Genomic DNA, 20482 nt, shown 5'->3' on the forward strand with positions numbered 1-20482 from the left:
AACAAGCAGGCTGGTGTGACTGGAGCGTGGATGCCATAAACGGATGGGAGAGGGAGAGAAGCCAGGAAAGCTGGTTAAATTGTGGTGGGCACCTTCCATGCAGGACAAAACATTGGATGTTCTGGCAGTCTTAGGGAAGCAGTTAAAGGTTCATAAGGACGAGGACAAATGGGACATTATATGCAGTATATTGAAATATGTAACTTCAGAAAGGAGTAACTATGAAGGAATCAGTGTGGGACAGGAGATGCTAGCTAAGTGATTAGCATGTACTGGGGTGGGGGGAAGAAACGAAGAAATCTTTTAGCAGGCAGAGGTAGGAACAGTTCCTTGTATGCACAGTAAGTCCCAGGCTTACGAATAAGTTCTGTTCCAAGAGAACATTCGTAAGGCAGACTCATTTGTATCTGGCAAAGTGAGTCTTAATACAGTACACCTGTAGAAGTTTGCAACTTGAATTTTTGTAAGTTGTGGACTTAACTGTAGATAACTCCAACTCAGTCTTGTATGTGTAGTATTTTGAAATTTTTCCAGTTTATAGGAAAAGCTAATAGAATATTTGTATACAAGCATACCTTTATCTTCAGCCTATATTCACAAACTGTTGTTTTTAATGCTAAAATACAAATGTAAATAAGAGTACAGTTAATAAAACCAAACAGAAAATACACAATAGGGGGGCTGGGGATTTAGCTCAGCGGCAAAAGCGCCTGCCTGGCAAGCGCAAGGTCATGAGTTCGGTTCCCGGTACCGGAGAAAAACCAAAAAAAAAAAAAAAAGAAAATACACAATAGGCAAAGGGTGTCTTGTACAAGAAGTCTTGTATTTGTGTTTGTTTTAGTGAACAATGGTGAGTTTCCACCCAAAATTAAGCGATCTGAAATAAATGTGGAGATTAGCTAGAACCCATAGTAACAATCCCTCAGAGCTCTGATTAGTGCATCAAAATGTTTTAAATAATACTTCATATTTTGCCGATAAGCAATAATGCTTAGCAAAAATAAAAAGATTTTGCTGTTGGTATTTGCCTTGTATTTCTGTGTTAACTTCTCATGAGGTTTAGGTTCTCTTGAAGATGATCAGACTTAGACAGCATTAACTAGCCAAGGACTAATCACAGCCTCTAGAAGTCATTTTCTTTGCTTTTAGGCTCCTTTTCTGTGTCTTTTTTCCTCCTGCCAGAAGCATTTAAACATGTTTGGATTTCCTGGTCCTCCAGGAGTGCTTTCTGTTTCCTAAGATTTGGAACAGAAGAAACCCCAGGCCAGGAGTAAAATCTTAAAAAGCCTATACTAGGTGTCAATAAATAGTAAATAAATTCTTCAAGCCGGTGATGTAGCTCAATGGCACAAGTGCCTGCCTAGCAAGTGCAAGGTCCTGCGTTCGATTCCTGGTACCAAAAAAAAAAAATGCTTGAAGAAGTTTCCATTGAAGCATATAGTACTAGATTTTGTGCTTATTTATTATACACTTATATCAATGCTAAAATAACAGTGAAGTTAGCCACAACTAAATGTTTATAAAGTAGAAAAAATGCTAACCTAAGATGTGAGCAAGCTTGTTAGGTTTCAGCATTGGGTTAATGGTGAATACATAATGCAGGTGGGTTTGAGGTTTTAGTCAGTATTTTCTAGAATAAGCAGTTTAGGATTATTTAAAATATTAATACTGATTCCTTGGACCAAAAGTACTCCGACTTCTTCTAAAGAAGTAACAACAAGCACAGCAGTTCTTAAAATCCACGCCATTTGAGTTGTGCTGACCAGAGCTTTATTTCCATAACCTGTGGTAGGCCGGAATCGAAGACCATCAGGTGTGGTTTGCTCGCGAATTGAGAAGTTCTTTGTATTTAGCCAGGCGTGGTGGCACAGGCTGTAATCCCAGTACTCTGAGAGGCTCAAGCAGAAAGGTCACAAGTTCAAGCTCTGCCTGCTCAACTTAGCAATTTAGTGAGACTTTCTCACAAAATAAAAAAGGGCTGAGGAGGTAGCTAGCTCAGTGCATAGGCCCTGGCTTCAATCATCAGTGCTGAAAGAAAAGAGTTCTTTGTACTTAAACATTTTAAATTGAAAGATAGGGCTAATATCATGCTGTGTTTAAAACTCTTATTACAAATAGCTGGTATTGTGCAGTCCTTGCTATTGTACTGCTACAATAGTTCTAATGATAAATAGCTAGTTTAATTTGGTTTTCATCAGTGATAGAAAGCAGATGACCTGTAGCCCCCATTACACATTCAAGAAGGCAGTGACAAAAAGAGTAGGCTACTCCTGTGTTGTTGCCTTTAAGAAGATGAAACAAATATTGGGTGATTTTAATTGCATCATTAATAAGGATGGCTGATTAGGCCAAATAAGGATGGGATACATGAGACCATATCACTAAATTTTGGTTAAAAGAAAAATGAAAGGAGATAGTAAAGGATGCATTTATAGCTTTTGTATATCACTAAATTTTTGTTAAAAGAAAAATAAAAGGAGATGTTAAAGGATGCATTTATAGCTGAGTATAGTGGTGCATACCTGTCATCATAGCCACTTGGGAGGCTGAGGCAGGCGGATGCAAGTTGGACGCTAGCCTGGACAACTTAGTGAGACTCCATCTCTAAATGAAAAGGACCAGGAGCTGGGTGTTATGCTGTACACCTGTAATCCCAGCACTTAGGAGGCTGAGGCAGGAGGATCACCATGAGTGTAAAGCTAGCCTGGAGACCAGAGTGAGTTCAAGGCCAGCCTGGACTACAAAACAAGACCCAGTCTCAAAAAACCAAACAAAAACAAAAAATAATAATGAAGGAAGGAAGGAAGGATAGATAGACAGACTGGGGTTAGTTCTGGGGATAGTTCGGTCGTAGAGCACCCTTGAGTTTGATCCCCATGACTGGGAAAACAAAACATGTATGTTTGTAGGTGGTAGAAAAGGAAAATAATCACAACCAAAGTGCTTAGTACACAAGTACTTACATATACACTGTTGTAGAAATTCGTGAGTGCAAGCTGTACAGGTAGTATGTTGCAGGAAGCAGGGGGTTACTTTGCGTGGATCTAGAACAGTGTTATCCAGTAGAACTTTGTGCGGTGTTGCAAATGCTCTGTCTTTGCTGTCCAGCTTGGCAGCCACTGGACACGCGTGACTTTTTGAACACTTGAAATATGGCCTATGCAAATGAGGAACTGATGTCTTAATTTAACTTTGTAATTTGAATTTGAATGGCCACATGTGACAAATAGCAGCTACTTGTACAATATAAATAGAGAGAAAGAAAGAATGCAGTATCAGAACCAACAGGTTAGACCAGGTAACTTGCCCTGTTCCTGAGATGCCTGCATCGTGAGTGACTAGTAGCCCCAGATAGATGTGTGTGCTGAGTAGTGGGGCTGTTACTGTTTACTTGTTTTGTAACTGGCACTTTTAATTATTCTAGTAAAAAGTGTAGGAAAATACAGCTTCAGAGCTGCGTAGCACTTAGGAAGCATCAGTCAAGTCCTCTCCCTTCAGTTCATCCTCTGATCTCCAAGGCTTTTTGAAACTCCGGTGTTTGTTTCCACCTTGTCACGTTTCACTGAATCTTTGATCACTTCTGCAGCAGTTCTCTAGAGAAAAGATTACAGGGAGTGACTCATCCCTTTGGTATCAAGAAGTAGTATTTCCCATACTAGTTGGTTAATATGTTTCATTATCTGGAAGTTCAGGAACCAAGAGAGATTTGCAGTGGCTTGGGATTTACTGCTTCTGAGGCAGCACTTGTGCTAATCCTCATGTGAGTTTCCCTTCTACCTCTCGAGGTTGACATTGAAAAAAGTGAAGAAACACTGTCCCTTCCCCCTGTGTCACAGGAGGCAGATAAATAGAATTCTATGATGGTTTTCTTCATAATAGTGAGGTTGTAGCAATTTAAAATAGAAATGCAGATGATGTGTACCTCACTGATTTACAAGTTGTATATAAATTATGTCACACAGAGAATGAGGAAAACTAGAAGTTATGTCCGTTGTCTGTAAGCCCACCTGGTTCTCTGCCCATCCTGGTCTAATCCTTACAGTGAACTTGCCCACTTAGAAATGACACTGATTTGAGATTACCAGTGAACCAGAGATTATCTTTCCCTATAGTAAGAGTGTGCTCTATGTACACAAAAGAAATATGCTCATGTAGGGAAATTTAATTGACTATGAAAATTATTGCTTTGTTTTGTTCTGGAGTTCAGCAGCATATTGTTTAGTGGGGTCACGTTTCTGTGTCCTAATATCTGTTCTCCGTGTCTCCTAGAAGACTGTAACTACAGCTTCTATGATTACCACAAAGACACTACCTCTCGTCTTGAAAGCAGCAACTGCGACCATGCCTGCCTCTGTTGTGGGCCAGAGACCTACCATTGCTATGGTGACCGCCATCAACAGTCAGAAGGCTGTGCTCAGCACTGATGTGCAGAACACACCAGTCAACCTCCAGACGTCTAGTAAGGTCACTGGGCCTGGGGCAGAGGCTGTCCAAATTGTGGCAAAAAACACAGTCACTCTGGTAAGCCAGCAGCTGCTACTTACGTGTGCCCATATGAGAGGGTTCAGGGTATGCATCTGTTCAGTGTATCCATTGTAGGCCCCTGCTGGATATCTTAGTTCTTGTCATTTTTCTGGCATACCATGTTCCCTTTGGGCCTGACAAGGGAATATAGCATTCCTGTCTGCCCAGTTAACCGCAGAGGTGTCCTGACACAGGGACCAGAGTCAGTGCATTATCTGCAGTCAAAATACGGCTTTATATTTCTGGGAAATGTGTCCTTCACTCACCTCTTCCTCCACCCTATCTGCTGTCCTTCCTGTGAAGCCTGAGTGTTTAAACTCCTGCACTGTATTGCTGCTGTGGCCAAGACTCCTTCCTAGATTCTTATAGTTCACTATCCCTTTACACTGAATGCCACCAGGAAGTACTGGTTGTTGGTTGAGACACTTGGAAAATACTCAAGAAACTCACAGATTGATATATCAGTAGCCAGGTTCTATCAGGGGAAAAAAATCCCTCGAAGAAAGTACTTAAACGAGAGGTTTTTTTGTTAGATTTCTAGGATTGAGCCCTTTTAGAAACTGATGTTCCTGCAAGCTCGAGGGAACTGCATCCAGATAGGATATAAAAATTCTTTTAACATGGCAGCTAAGAGCTGTAATGGCTTTTCAGTAACGACCAACAGTGAGTTAAACCGGAGAGCAGCAAACTGAAGCTTAGCCACTTCCCCAGGAATCCTTAGAGAAGCAGCTTGATCACTTGGTTACTGAGGGAAAATTCTTTATGGGAATAAAGCCATTCACTGTTGGGTAAAGGGCCTAGCTCAGGAGAAAACCCAGTTAGCTAGGCACCAGTTGATTTTACTTTCAATCCAGTCTTGGCTTTTAAAAATAGGTAAGCACGCGAGTTCTCAGGTATCAGAGGAACTAGTCTAAGATCGCTGAGCCTGTTGAGTGAGGAAACAAATATGGTTGGTTTATGGGGCAAAGCAGGCAGGTGGAGGGAAAGGTTCCAAATGCTGTGTTAGTTCAAGTAGTTAACTCCACAGCAAAAGCTTGGAGACAGTGTTGTCCAATGTGGAAAATACTGGAATACTGAAAATACTGTAAGAATGTTGACCTTTGCTACTGAACTACCCTCGCCCTGATTTCTTTTCCCATTTGTTTAGCAGGTTCAGGCAACACCTCCTCAGCCCATCAAAGTTCCACAGTTTATCCCTCCTCCTAGACTCACTCCACGTCCAAACTTTCTTCCACAGGTGAGTAAACCAAGCGAAGCCCAGGGTGGGCAAGTGAGATCGAAATCCTCATGGGCCTTCTCAGGGCAGCCTCGCAGAAGTAGGCTGACCAGTTCCACTGTATTCAGAGCCCACTTAACTATAGATTCTGTCGACCGATTTCTCTTCGAGGAAAAGCTTACTCTATCATCATGGTTTGTCAGCAGTGACCAAAGGCAGTAGCAGAAGGAAGTAAAGGAAAAAGAGTTTCCTAAATGTAAAGCAATCACAGTAACAACATTATAAGTCTTACAAAGTTAATTTGCTGGAAGAATGTACCAGAACGTGCCTGGGAGTGGGAAAAGAATGCAATTACCACTTTTCATTTCTTTCCTGGTTACCAGAAAGAGTAGGGAAGAAAACAACCAAACTAGCCAATAGAAACCACTCAGTTTTGCTCTGGAAAGTTGTGATATTGAGCGTCAGGCTTAAACATAAATCTTGCTTTCAGAGGTTCAGGGTAGGGATCTGCATAGGGAGCTTCTCCTGGCTCCAGCAGCTGGCTCGTGACTTTTTCCCTGAGAGTGCTTCTGGTACTGAGACTGACCCTTACCCTTCTCGAGGCAGAAGCTAGGATTGTCCTCCACTGGAGCTGCAGGATATTGACTTGCTCGGTAGAGAAACTAAGAGTTACTGTCTGCAGGCCTAGGTTTCAGGCAAAGAAAAGAGAAAGGATTTGGGGCTCCCTGATACAATTTATAACTTTTTGGGAGAGGATGAACAGCACTAACGTGATACACAATTATTTCAGCCATTATCAGATACATCTTTAATAAAAACCTGAGATAACAAGTACTGTAGTAAGCACTGCAGCTGTGCCAGATGGCTCTCTGCCCTCAGCATACCCGAGGCAGTTACAGTGCCCGTCATGCATGTACAGAGTAGACTGAGGAGGACACAGCACCTGTTCTTCAGCATATTAGGGACAGTTTCCTCAAGATTTCCCTGAATAGTTGGCATTCAGTCGGGGACCTAAACACCTCACAAGATTTGCCTCAGAATGTTTGGGAGGGGGACACAAAACTGTCCTCCGTAGAAGGACACACACTCTGTGTGTGGAGTGGTGAGAGGGGTGGAAGTTCAGGAACCAAGAGAGATTTGCAGTGGCCACACAGCAGTCCCGGCAGGCTGGAGAGAGGAGGCCGGAGAAGAAGAGAGGCCGGAGCCTGCACACCTTCCTGGTCATGGAGCATCTCGGCAGTGGGGACCCAGGAAAGCGTTTTCAAGTGAGGACTTAACCTGTCAGACCTACACTTTGGAAGTTCTGTCTCGCCACCGTGCGAAGAATAAGTTAGGGACAGTCAAGACTGCGGGCAGGAGGAGCAGGAAGGACATCAATGATCGTAGCTAAGGTTTGAAGAACCTTGCTGAATACCAGGTACCATACTGGGCGCAGCGTTTTGCATAGGCTGTCTATTTGAATCCTCATAATAACGCTATGAAAGTAGGCATGACTTTTTTTAAGGTAAGGAATCTTAGACTTAGTCCATGTTTTTCTAACGGTGGGTCGCAACCCATAGCAGGCTGTAAAACCAGTTTTGGAGTTTGATAGTTCGTACCATGCACTTCATTTCATAAAACTTTTGCTTTATAGACATGCATCACCACAAGGCCATTGTAAGTTAAGCTAAATTTTCAAGCTCACAAGACTATCATGGGCCACACTTGGCACCAGTCTACTTGGAAATGATACAGAACAGAAACCACAGCTTGCCAAGAAGACAGTGTCGGACAGTTTTCTTCAATAGGAGTGCCCATCGCAGCCCAGTCAGCAGTCTCTGTAGCTGTCCAGAGATACCTCAGGTTCAAGGACATGAGACCTTTATCTAGGACAGTGGGAGAGCCACTCATCCATAGAAGCTGGTGCACTTAGAAGCCAATATATATTGTGACAGGTCTTAAGTGTGACATTTAAGATCTCTGCAAGGGGTGTGCCCAAGGTACGACGGTCACCTCTCTTAGGGAAGCCCGAAGCATGGTGTCCTCTGAAGTATTTATGGTCTTCTCCATTCAGATTCAGTTTAATGACCTCTTGTTGATTTAGCAACAACAAGCTTTTATCGTGTGTGTTTGGTAACATAGTTACATTCTTGCCTTTAGTGGGTTTCTTGGAGAACAGAGCTAGAAATTTAGCTAAGGGTCAGATTCTTGTGGATAGGCAAAAGGATTTTACCCATAGGGTCACAGTTTTTAAAAACTGGTTTGGAAAGATCTGGTATTCTGCCTGAGGTTACACACTTTATAAGTGTTAGAAACAGGGTTTGTGAACCTAGGAAAGACTGATACCTTTGTTTTCATTTTTGTTTTTAAGAGAAGGTCTTGCTGTAGAAGGCTAGGCCTTGAATTTACTATGTAGCTGAGGCTGCCCTTGGACTCTACAGTCTATCCTCTAACACACTAATTCCTTCCTCTTTCTTTCCTTGTCTTTCTTTCTTTCTTTCTTTCTTTCTTTCTTTCTTTCTTTCTTTCTTTCTTTCTTTCTTTCTTTCCTTCTTTCCCCCTTTTTTCAGGAGGCATTCTTTTTGAGATAGGACTTCACTATGCAGTTCAGGTTGGCCTTAAACTCACTGTGTAGCCCAGGCTGGCCTTGAACTTGAGGTGAGCCTCCTGCCTCAGCCTCCTAGTGCTGGGATTACAGGCATGTGCCACCACACCCACCCCTCTACCTCTACTTTCTATACTTTTCGTATCTATTTCATTCTATCCTCATTGTTGCTATACTAGCTTATGTTTGGCTTAACTGAAACCATGATAAATAAAACTATACTTAGCCAGGCGCAGTGGCCTGGGTTCAATCCCCAGTAATGCAACAACAATAGCAACACCCCCCCCTTATAAAAACTAAAACCAAACAAACAAGTATATTTAAACATATAGAATCAAGGCTATGGAATCAAGGCTAGGAAGTGTGTAGCACATACTTGTAATCCCAGCACTCAGGAGTCTGAGGCAGTAGGATCACTGAGTTCAAGGCCAGCCTGAACTGCATAGTGAAATCCTATCTCAAGAAAGAACTGCCCCCACCCCACCGAAAAAGAAAGAAAGAGGAAGAATTGGTGTATTTGAGACATGGTGACTTTGAACCTCTTGTGAGATGTCCAGTAGAAATGTCTGACAGCAGTTGCACATGATCCTGAAGTTCAGGCAATGTCTCTGCTCCTGAGAAGAGAATGCACGGGTCTTTAGTGAGATGGTGACTAAAGCTACAGGATGAGTAAGAGGTCCCAGGAAGACTAAAGGTAGTAGAGAAAGAAGGCTTCTAAGACAGAAGCCTGAGAAACAGCCACATTTAAGATTGGGCAGAGGAAGCGTAAACCCACAGAAGAGACAGAGAAGCCAAGCACAAGGTGTTAGAGGGCTGGAGTTAGAGGGTAAACTAGCTGTGGATATGTGGAAATTGAGAATGTGAATCCAAGCCATCGGCAACACTGTCACCATTCTGGGCACAAGTTCTGGGTGGGACAGTTTTTGCATCAACCTCTGAACTTTTGCCTGAAGAGGTGGCATGGGTATGAGAAGAATTTGTGGCATTAGACTTGGAGGTACTATGTTCAGGGTAGCATTTGGATTCCCTTAGTGCTAATGAGCCTTTTTGTACCATTATATGTCCTGAGGTCTGTAGAATTAATAGTACTAAATGAATATTAATAAGCATTTATATTAAATAGTATTTCACATACATAGTATGTGGAAGATACGCCATGTAGACCTACAAGACTTGAGAAATTTATTTAAGTAATATAATAATTACTCTTTGTTTCCCCTATAGGTTCGACCCAAGCCTGTGGCCCAGAATAACATTCCCATCGCCCCAGCGCCTCCGCCCATGCTTGCAGCTCCTCAGCTTATCCAGAGGCCTGTCATGCTGACCAAGTTCACCCCCACGACCCTCCCCACATCCCAGAATTCCATCCACCCTGTCCGGGTCGTCAATGGGCAGACCGCAACCATAGCCAAAACATTCCCCATGGCCCAGCTCACCAGCATTGTGATAGCTACTCCAGGGACCAGACTCGCTGGACCTCAGACTGTACAGCTTAGCAAGCCAAGCCTTGAAAAACAGGTACGGGCAGATCACACATCTGCTGCGGGCAGTGCCCTGTGGTGATGACTGTTGGGCTTCCCCTGCTCCCTTCCTCTGAGAACCACCGTCGGGAACCTGTTGCTTATTGCATGGTAATTCACCCACATGCAGAAAGGCCACTGTCACTGAAGAAAGTTGAATTTGTCCCACCATCCCCTTGTAGATGGCTACAGAGTCTTGTGTGAATGAGCTCCCCCTGCTGGCTCTGAGGCAGAAATTGAGAGCCGGGCTGGGCTGCCTCACCTCGCTAAGGAAGCACTGATGTAGTAAACAGAAAACGCCATATTAGTTTCAGCCCAATAAGAATCCAGATGAGGATGTGACTGTGAAAAGCAGGAGGAATAAACACACAGGGGAAGGAATTTCATTTCAAAGATTTTCCTGGATCGTTGCAGATAATACGTAGCTAAGCTAAAAACTTAGAAGTCATTCTTTTCCATGTTGAGAGTGCAGACATGTTAGCTCAAATATTAAAACCATCCATTTATATCTTCTGAAGTCAGGTTTTTCTCTTTAATAAAACTAGAGTTTAAAAAGCCATTAGAGAAGAATTTTGTAAAGAAAATCACCCTCACCCAGGTGTGGTGGTGCACACCTATAATCCCACCACTCCAGAGACTGAGGCAGGAGAATCACCACAAGTTTGAGGCCGGCCTGGAATACATGGCAAGATCCTTTCTCCAAAAAAAGAAAAAGAAAGAAGGAAAAGAAAAGTATCCTCTTTCAAGAGGGTTGCTTTAAAAAGTCATTGACCAAGGCTGAGCGTGGTGGTACACACCTGTGATCCCAGCACTCGGGCTGAGTGAGGCAGGAAGATGGCTGGGAGTTTGAGGCCAGCCTTGGCCACATAGTAAGTTCAAGGCCAGCCTGAACTGCATAACGAGACCCTGTCTCAAAAATAAAAAGTCACTGTCGTATATCTAGTGCTCAGACTCACCTTGCCCTTCACGTAGAAGCAGTCTGTGGTGGTCTCAGTCTGCTGCCCATGCACGGTAGAGCACGATTCCCAGAGGCTGGCCGTGTGGTGGGGCGTGGGCAGGTTCTTGACAGAGGCACCTTCCCCACAAAGCACCGCGCCTGTCTCCAGGCAGCTCCTTAGCGCAGCAGACCTTCTGCTCACAGCAGCTGGCCACCAGGCTCCTGTGCACAGGAGTCAGAGGGACAGAGCCTGCTGCTATTCCTGGGGCACCTGCACAAACCTCAGCAAGTCCTTGAGGAACCTTCAAAATTAATTATTTACCCATATTTTAGATCAGCAGTTCCTAGACCTGTTGGTGGCAGAACTTCAGTGTAATATATTGAAAATCAGATGCTGCCGCTTAGGAGCTTGGGGCAAGTGTGGGGACCACGTGCACTCGTGTCCTGCGCTGGCGCATGGTCACCCTGGCAGAGCCTCTGCTTCACGGCACCATTTTGGGTCACTAAATAGTACTTCTCTCTGACGTTCTTTAAACATAGACACAAAACGTTTTCAGTTTCTTTTTTTCCCCGATGACAAAGATAGTATATGTTCTTTTTAAAAATGCAAACATTACAAAAATATAAATTGTAGAAAGTGCTCTCTCCCCGCTAACCTGTAAATTCTCCTGGGAATTTTATCCCCAAGAATTAATTTCTGTTAACAGTTTAGATTATATTCCTTCTGTGTATGTGCTTTATTTTCTGTGTGGTATTTTCTGTGTATGTGCTGACATTTTTTTAAATCCAAAACCAAAATCAAACTGTGTATTATTTATTTGCTCTTTTCCTACTCAGTAGAACTTGAGTATCTTTTCATGTCTCTGCCTTACATGTTGAGGTTTTTATTTTAATTTTATTATCACAATAAGATATCCCTGTTAAAATGTTTTTCTTTTGTAGCAATAACTTCCATGGTGTGTCTTTTTGCTGTAATAGAAGAATCCAGTCTGCTATTTTAGTTTGGCAGGCCACCTGTCCTAACAGTCTCCTAGATTACTCAAGCCGGGCAGCAGGGACTCTCTTTAGACTGGATTCCATTTTCAGAATTCTACTTCAGATCTTCCTACTGTCTTTTTCTCTTTCATGTTTCACTTACAGTGTCACATTTATAGCCATTAAGAGATCTCATAGGTGGGCTAAGAGTAAAGCCGTGGAAGTACCACTTATTACCTATACGAGCAGATGAGCTGGGTCTCAGTCTGCTTGTGTGTTTCCTTTAGGATGATAACATTCATTTAATAAAAATGTGTTGGTTAAGTGCCACCTGCTTTGCTGCTTGTGGTTTCTGTGTACGAAGATAAGTAAATCAAAGCCTGTACCCTCACAAAGCTCAGTTTCTAGTGCATTGGGAGCAGGCACCGAGGCTCTGTGCAGGAAAGGAAGTTGGGCCAGAACTGTAGGCCTCTCACGTTGCTGGCGCAGGAAGGGGAGACAGCAGTGCTGTTACACCAACAGGGGTCTCACTTCTTCCTGCCAGGCATAACCAACTTCCTTATCCACCCCAGAAAAGAAATTTCCTGCCTTATACCTTACTAGAAGCCACATTATGTTTTGGCTCTGAGAGAATAAGTGGAAGTTTAAAGAGCTCTGAGGCTAAAAATATGCAGGCATACCTTGAAGATACTGTGTGTTCAGTTCCATAGCAGATATGGCAGTAAAACTAGTCATGTGACTTTTTTCTTTCCTAATACACACAAAAGTTACGTCTATACTCATCAGTGGTCTAAGTGTACAACAGCATTACATCTAAAAAATATACATAGCTTAATTTAAAAGATCTTTATTGCTGAAAAAAATACTGACAGTCGTTTGAGCCTTCAGCAAGTGATAATCCTTTTGTTGCTGACTGGGGAGGGGTGGTTACTGAAGGTTAGGATGTCCAGCAATTTCTTTTTTTTTTTTTTTTTTTTGGTTTATTTCTCCGGTACCAGGAACCGACCTCACGACCTTGCGCTTGCCAGGCAGGCGCTTTTGCCGCTGAGCTAAATCCCCAGCCCCCTCCAGCAATTTCTTAAAGGAAGACAGCCATGCAGTTTGCTCCATCAGTTGCTTTTATTTCAAGCAAGATTTCTCTATACCACACCATACTTTGATAGCATTTTACTCATAGTCAAAATTGGAGTCAGTGCCTCTTACCCCTGCTGTTGCTTTATCAACTAGGTTTATGTACTACTCTTAAGTCCTTTGTTGTCATCCAGCAATGTTCATAGCATTTCCACCAGTGGATCCATGTCAAGGAACCATTTTCTTGGCTCATCCATCAGAAGCAACTCTTCCGTTACAGCTGTGTCATGAAACCCCATCCATTCAGTCACCGTCTCCAGGCTCCATGTCTTAGCACCAGTTCCCTTGCTTCCCTACCCCATCTGCAGTAAGCTCTTGCACTCAAGTCAGGAAGCTCTCGCTCATCAGTGAGCTTGGAATCAAGTTCTTTGCAGATTCTGTTGATGTTGGTATTTTGCCTTCCTCCGTGAGTCATAAGTGGTTAATGGCATCTAGAATGGTGAAGACTTCACATTAACTTTGCCTAGATCCATCCCAGGAATCACCATGTGTGGCATCAGTGATATGATGTGAAGAATCAAAATTGTTCCTTGGCCTGTGGGCTGCAGAATGGCTGTTGTGTCAGCAGTCTCATTTTACTCCGTGAGGACCCTGGGGTAAGCAGGTATGTGATCAGTGAACTATAATATTTGAAAGGAGTCTTGTTCTGAGCAGCAAGTCTCAGCAGTGGACTTAACATGTGCACAAGCCATGTTGTAAGCAGAGGTGCTGTCATCTAAGCTTTGTATTTAGTATGGCTCTTTTTTCTTTTTCTCCCCCCTCTCCCCACTCAACCCAGTGCTGGAGATTGAACCCAGGGCCTTTGCACTGAGCTACATCCCCAGCCTTTTTTTATTTTTTTGTTTTGAGACAGGGTTTCACTAAATTGCCCAAACTGTCTTGGACCTTGCAGTCCTCCTGCCTCACCCTCCTAATAGTATGATCCTTAAGAGCCCTAGGATTTTCAGAATGATAAATAAATACTGGATGCAATTTTGAGCCACCAGCTTCATTAGCCCCTAAAAAGAGAGTGAGATTCTCATTTGTTGTTTATTTGTTTTGGTTTTTTGAGACAGAGTGGCCACTGTGAAGTACAGGCTGGCCTTGAACTCACTTATGTAGCCCAGGCTGTCCTCAGACTTGCAGTGATCCTTGTGCCTCAGCCTCCCAAGTGCTGGCATTAGAGGTATGCACCACCATGCCCATCTGCAGACTGTCCTTTGAAACCGGCATTGGCTTCTCTCTATAGAAGTTCTAGAACACTTCTTCCAGTGGAAGGCTGTTTTTTCTACACTGAAAATCGTTGTTGAGGGTAACCAACTTCATTAATTCGCTAGTTCTTTCTGATAACTCATTGCGGTTTCTAAACCAGCACCTGCTGCTTTACCTTGCACTTTCGTATTAGAGATGGCTTTTTCCCTTCAGCCTCATGAACCAGCCTGTGCCAGCTTCAGACTTTTCATCTGCAGCTTCCTCATTTCTGCAAGCCTTGATAGAATTGAAAAGACTTGGGACCTTGCTCTGAGTTAAACTTTGACTTCAGGGTGTTGTAACTGGTTTGGTCTTCAGTCCAAACCACCACAACTCTGTGTTAGTAATAAGACTGTTTTGATTTCCTGTAATTTGTGTGATCACTGAGGTAGCACTTTTAACGTTCTTGAAGAACTTTCCCTTTGCATTCACAACTTGGTGACGTGGCACCAGAAGCCTAGCTTTCATCCTGTCTTGAGTTTTCAGCATACCTTCCTCACTAAGCTCAGTCACATCTAACTTTTGGATTAAAGTGAGAGAACTGCAGCTCTTCCTTTCACTTGAGCCCTTAGGGGCCTTTTAGGTTTATTAATTGGTGTATTGTGTGTCTTAGGGAACAGGGACGCCCGAGGAGATGGAGAGAGACAGAGACCAGTAGTGCAGCAATCAGAACACACACAGCATGCTGGAGATGTAGCTCAGTGGTAGAGCATTGGCCTAATAAGCCCTGGGTCCACTCCCCAGTTCCACCAAAGGGAGAGAGAGAGAGAAATGCAAATGTTGTTTAGCTGTCCTCCCCGACCCGCCACCAAGAGATGGGATCTCACTGTGGTATCCAGGTTGGTCTTGAATTTTTGAGCTCAAGCAGTGTTCTTGCCTCAGCCTGCCAAATAGGTCAGACTACAAATGCGCACCACTAGCAAATTTGCCATCTTCGATGGGTGCTATTCATAGTGCCCCAGACAACTATAATAATAATGTGAAAGATCCATAGATCACCATATCAGAAACAGTAATGAAAAGGTTTGAAATATTTCACAATTACCAGACTGTGACAGAGAGCCATAAAGTGAGCACATGCTGTTGGGGAAATGACACCCATTAGACTTGCTCAACACGGGAATGCCACACACCTTCCACGTGAAAGAAGAAACTATGATGTCTGTGAAGCTCACAGAAGCACAAATGTACAATGTGGTGCACCTGTATTTTAAAGAGAAAAGTAGATGAAACCAGACAAATCTGTTACTGCCCATATTTCCCTCTGTGTTCAGGTCCTCCCAACACTCCATGAAATGGGCCCAACACCCATTAATGATGAACTGAGGTGAGGTGTTCAGTCCCTTACGCTATGCCTGATGCCGTTAGTGCTCGGGAATTCTGTTTGTTTCTTCCCCACCCACCCATACCCTGCAGCAAATACCTCCATTCCTGTCTCCAAGCCTAAGCTACTGAAAAAATAGAAGGTTCTGTGGGGGTAAAATTGCCAGATTGCCATGCAAGACTCTATTTCCATACATATTTTTCATAGAAACCTGCATAATATCCTCTAAAAGAGGAGTGATTCTAAGAGGAGAATATTCTCCCATGGACTCTCCTCCAATTCCAGTCTTGGGTCAGTAAACCTGAGCTGATGATTCCCTCTCCCTTTAGAGCAAAGTGACCACCGAATGGATTTCTCTTGCTGTCAGTCCTTCTTCACTTGATTAATGAGACTGCATGGGCATTCGTTTATTTGCACATACCTAGGTGATTTTTTTCGTGCAGCCAAGCTTCAGATGGTGAATTTGAAATTCAGAATATAAATGGTTAACTTAGTTCTAGACTTAGCAGAGTTTTTGCATTCTATCATTGGATTTTATCAAAAGAACAGAAGTTGCAAATTCAAATAGCTGTAGATGTGAAGCAGGATATAAATGAAAAAAGCAGGCTAGGAGTAAACAACTGGACTTATTTTTCTCTACCTTCAATACAAAGATCAGTACAAGAAATATGGCCCTTTTATTCTTAAATCCTCTTTTATAATAATCAGACATTGGAGTGGGGAGATAGCTCAATGGTAGAGCACTTGCCTGGCATGCATGAGGCCATGGGTTCAATCTCCAGTGCCAAAACAAAGTTGAATTAAAAAAGAAATAATCAGACATGAAGGCCAGCCTGGGTTACATAGTGAGTCCAAGGCCAGCCTAAACTACATGAGAGACCTTGTCTCAAAAAACAAAATAAAATAAACAAATAATAAATTAAATAAATAATCAGACAAGCATGATAATAATTGACAATAGAAATTGAAAGAGACTGGTAGACTGCAAAGTAATACACTCCCCAAGGAGGCAGCTAGTTCTTGGCAGTAATCAATTTGTATTGCATAGAAACTTTCGAGAAAAGCCTGAAATCTAAATGTTTGAAAGTTTACGTACTTTCTAGAATACTCGTAACTATTTAAAAATCATGTGGTCAAAAAATAACATTTGCAGGACAGATTCAACTCTGGATAGTGGTTTATTATCTCCGATAAAGGTTAATCAATCTTTTTGTTTCTTAACCTATTTTTTACATTGAGGTGAAATTCACATCATATAATTAACCATCTTAAAATGAACAATTCAGTGGCATTTAGTACATTCACAGTGCTCTGCAGCTGCCACCTCTGTCTGATTCCAGAACATTTTTATTACCCCTAAAATAACACCCAGTATCTAAAAGCAGTTAAGACTGGAGATGGTGATGCAGGCCTGTAATCCCAGCACTCAGGAGGCTGAGGCAGGAGGATTGTTGGGAGTTCAAGGCCAGCCTAAACTGAATAGCAAGACCCTAAAAAAAAAAATCTAAAAGCAGTTATGTTCTATTCACCATTCTGTTCCCCACTGGAAGTCACCAATCTGCTTTCTGTTTGTACAGGTTTACTTACTCTGAATTTGTCATAAATAGAATAATACATGACCTTTTGTGTCTGGCTTTTTTCACTTAGTATAACATTTTCTAGATTCATTCACATTATAACGTGCCAATGCTTTCTTCTTAAGGGCTGAATTATATATATAATAATATTATACATAATATATAATATATATATATCTATCACAATTTGTTTATTGCCTTGAGTTCTTCGCTCCTTTGGCTGTTGTGAATAGGAACAGTGCCTTTATGAACATTTGTGCGTAAGCATTTACAGGAGTGTCTGTTTCGGTTCTCTGGAGTGTATGCCTGAGAGTGTTGTTTCTGTGTCATACATTCTGCTCACCTGTGGGAGAACCGCCATACCCTTATCAGTGTTCACTGTTTTCCTTTTGGGTTTAGTTTTGTTCATATTGTTTATAACCATGCTGGTGGGTATCAACTGGTGTGGCATTACGATCTTTATTTGTATTTCCCTAATCACTGATCATATTTAGTACCTTTTTATGTGCTTACTGGCCATTTGTATATATGCTTCAGGGAAATACCTGTTCAAATCCTTTGCCAGTTTTTAAATTGACTTTGTCTCTCTTGTTGAATTAAAAGAAAACTTTTCAAATGCTAAAACCCTTATCAAATATATGATTTTTAGATATTTTCTGATTCTATAGATTGAATTTCCACCTTCTTGATACTCTCCTTTGATTCATACCTGGGTTTTTTTTTTTTTCCTTGATCTTGTAGCCTGCAATTTTGCTCAATTTATTTATTAGCTCAAGTAATTGTTTTGTGAGTTCTTTGGGGTTTTCTGTATGTAGGGTCTTGGCATCTGCAAATAGAGAATTTTCTGTCTTTTTTTCACTTTTAGATACCTTTAATGTTTCTTATTTTGCTCTACTGCTCTAACCCAAACTTCTGCTACAATACTGGGTAGCAAACACCTTATTTATTTCTGACCTCAGGGGAAAAGAGAAGCTTTCAGTGTTTCACCATCAAGTATGAAGTTAACTGTGGTTTTTGTAAGTATTCTTTTAAAATTGAGAAAGTCCCCTTCTGGTCCTAGTTTTTTGAGTGTTTTAAATCATGAATGAGTTGGGTGTGGTGGCACACGCCTGTAATCCCAGCACTGGGGAGGCTGGGGCAGGAGGATTGTTGTGAGTTCAAGACCAGCCTGGGCTACAAAGTGAGCTCAAGGCCAGCCTGAATTACATAGGGAGACCCTGCCTCAAAAAGACCAAAAAAAAGAAAAAAAATCATAATGAATATTGGATTTTTAAAAATAAAAATCATATATATAATAAGTGTACAATATAGTGATTTGACACATAGTGAAAGATTACTACAGCCAAGCTAATTAACATTCTACCTCTTTACCTCACTTAATTACCTCTTGTATATGTGTGGCAGGGTGTTGGATCTTTTCTCAATATACATGATGCTGGGAATTGAACCTAGGGCTTCATATATGGTAGGAGGTGCTCTACTACTGGGCTACACCCCTAGTCTGTGGATTTTGACAAATGCTTTTTCTTCACCAATCGAGATCATATTTTCCTTAGTTCTATTCATGTTGTATATTACATTGATTTTATTATGGTGATCCATCCTTCCAGGATTTATTCCTGGGATAAATTCAGCTTTGTCCCAGAGAAAAGAAATAGGCTGCTCTATAGTAATAGCTGAGGCTTTCATACATTATCTTAAGTTACAGATACCATCCTTCTGATATGCTATTGGAGCTGGGCATGGTGGTGCATGCTTGTAATCCCAGCACTTGGGAGACTGAAGCAGAATTGCTGTGAGTGCAAGGCCAGTCTGGACTACATAGTGAAACCCTGTCTCAATCAATCAATCAATTAATCAATCAATGTATAATAATAAAATACTGTTGGATTTAGTTTGCTATATTTTGTTGAGGATTCTTGCATCTATCTTCATGAGGGGAATTGATCTGTTTCCTATTCATATGGTATCTTTGGCTCTGGTACAGGGGGATAATGCTGACATCATAAAATAAGTTAGGATTCTATTTTTTGGGACGATTTTGGAGAAAGATTAATTCTTTAAATATTTGGTACAATTTATCAGTGAAGCCATCTGATCTTATACCTTTTGATTTGGGGAAGGATTTTGATTACTGTTTCAGCCTCTCCAGTTGTTACAGAGCTGTTTAGATTTTCTGTTTCATCTTGGGTCAATTTTGGTAATGAGTGTTTTGAAGATTTGTCTGTTTCACCTGTATCATCTAATTTGTTGGTGTATACTTGTTTAACTTATTCTTTCGTTTTTTGGTTTTTCTCTGGTACCGGGAATTGAACTCACAACCTTGTGCTTGCCAGGCAGGCACTGTGCCGCTGAGCTAAATCCCCAGCCCTTGTTTAACTTACTCTTATAATGCTTTTTACTACTGTTAAGGTCTATAAAATGCCCCCCCTTTCATTTTTTATTTTAGTTACTACACCTTCTCTTTTTTTCCTTAGCCTAGCCAGAAGTTAATAAATTGTATTGATATTTGCAAAGAATTAACTTTTCATTTAAAGATTCTTTTGTTCTGTATTTTATTTATCTCTACTTTAATCTTTATATTTACTTCTTTTGCATTGCTTTGGGTTGAGTTCTTTTATCTGGTTCTTCAAGTGTAAACTTAGGTGATTGGTTTGGGGCCTTTGTTAATGCACACTTGTTCATAGCTGTGAATTTCTCTCTTCACACTGTTTTCACTGTATCACCTAAGTTTTAGTATTTTGTGTTTGTTTTGTAGCCTAAAATGTGATCTGTCCTGGAAAATGTTCCATGTACACTTGAGGAAATAATGTACTGCTGTTGGATGGAGTTTTCTTTAATTCACTTACAGTGTTTAAGTCCTTTATATCCTTTTTCATACTATATATGTCTGCATGCTTTATCTGTAACTTAAAATGAGGTATGAAAGCCTCAGCTATTACTATAGAGCAGCCTGTTTCTTTTCTCCGTTCTGTCAATATTGCTTCATATGTTTGGGACTCCATTGTTTGACGGATATATGTTTACAATTATTATATCTTGTTTTAAATTGGCCCTTTTGTCCATATATAATAGCCTTCTACTCTGTCTCTTGTAAAGATTTGTGACTTTAAGTCAATTTTGCCTAATGATAATATAACTGTCCCTGCACGCTTCTGGTTGCTGTTTGCTGAAGTATCTCCTTCCATCCTTTACTTTCAACCTTCTTATGTCTTTCATAGTAAAATGAGTCTGTAGCAGGCAACATTGTGTTGGGTCATCTATTGTGTCCATTCTACCATGCTGTCTTTTGTTAATCCATTGATATTTAAAGTGATTACTGATAAGGAAGGACTTGTATCATTTTGTTATTTGTTTTCTACATATTTTATGTCTTTTTGTTGTTCTTTTTCATTTCCTCCAGTACAGCCGCCTTCTGTATTTTTTTCTCTTGTACCATTTTCATACTTTCTTCATTTCCTTTT

General features: G+C 41.4%; 1 protein-coding gene across 15 annotated transcripts in view; it reads left to right on the plus strand.

Moving 5' to 3' along the window:
• Positions 1 to 20482, plus strand: part of Phf21a (PHD finger protein 21A) — a 188482-nt gene that overhangs the window by 135924 nt on the left and 32076 nt on the right. For 10 of the 15 annotated variants that reach the window (XM_013514025.1, XM_005384053.2, XM_013514029.1 and 7 more), the window contains 3 exons: positions 4270 to 4521; positions 5672 to 5761; positions 9549 to 9842. In XM_013514025.1, the coding sequence (XP_013369479.1) occupies positions 4270 to 4521; positions 5672 to 5761; positions 9549 to 9842 (636 nt within the window). The remainder of the gene's footprint in view (positions 1 to 4269; positions 4522 to 5671; positions 5762 to 9548; positions 9843 to 20482) is intronic. The other 5 variants (XM_013514036.1, XM_013514035.1, XM_005384054.2 and 2 more) reach the window with 4 other exon arrangements.

This window comes from Chinchilla lanigera, unplaced genomic scaffold (genome assembly GCF_000276665.1).
Source record: "Chinchilla lanigera isolate Chin_1 unplaced genomic scaffold, ChiLan1.0 scaffold00021, whole genome shotgun sequence".
Taxonomy (NCBI): Eukaryota; Metazoa; Chordata; class Mammalia; order Rodentia; family Chinchillidae; genus Chinchilla; species Chinchilla lanigera.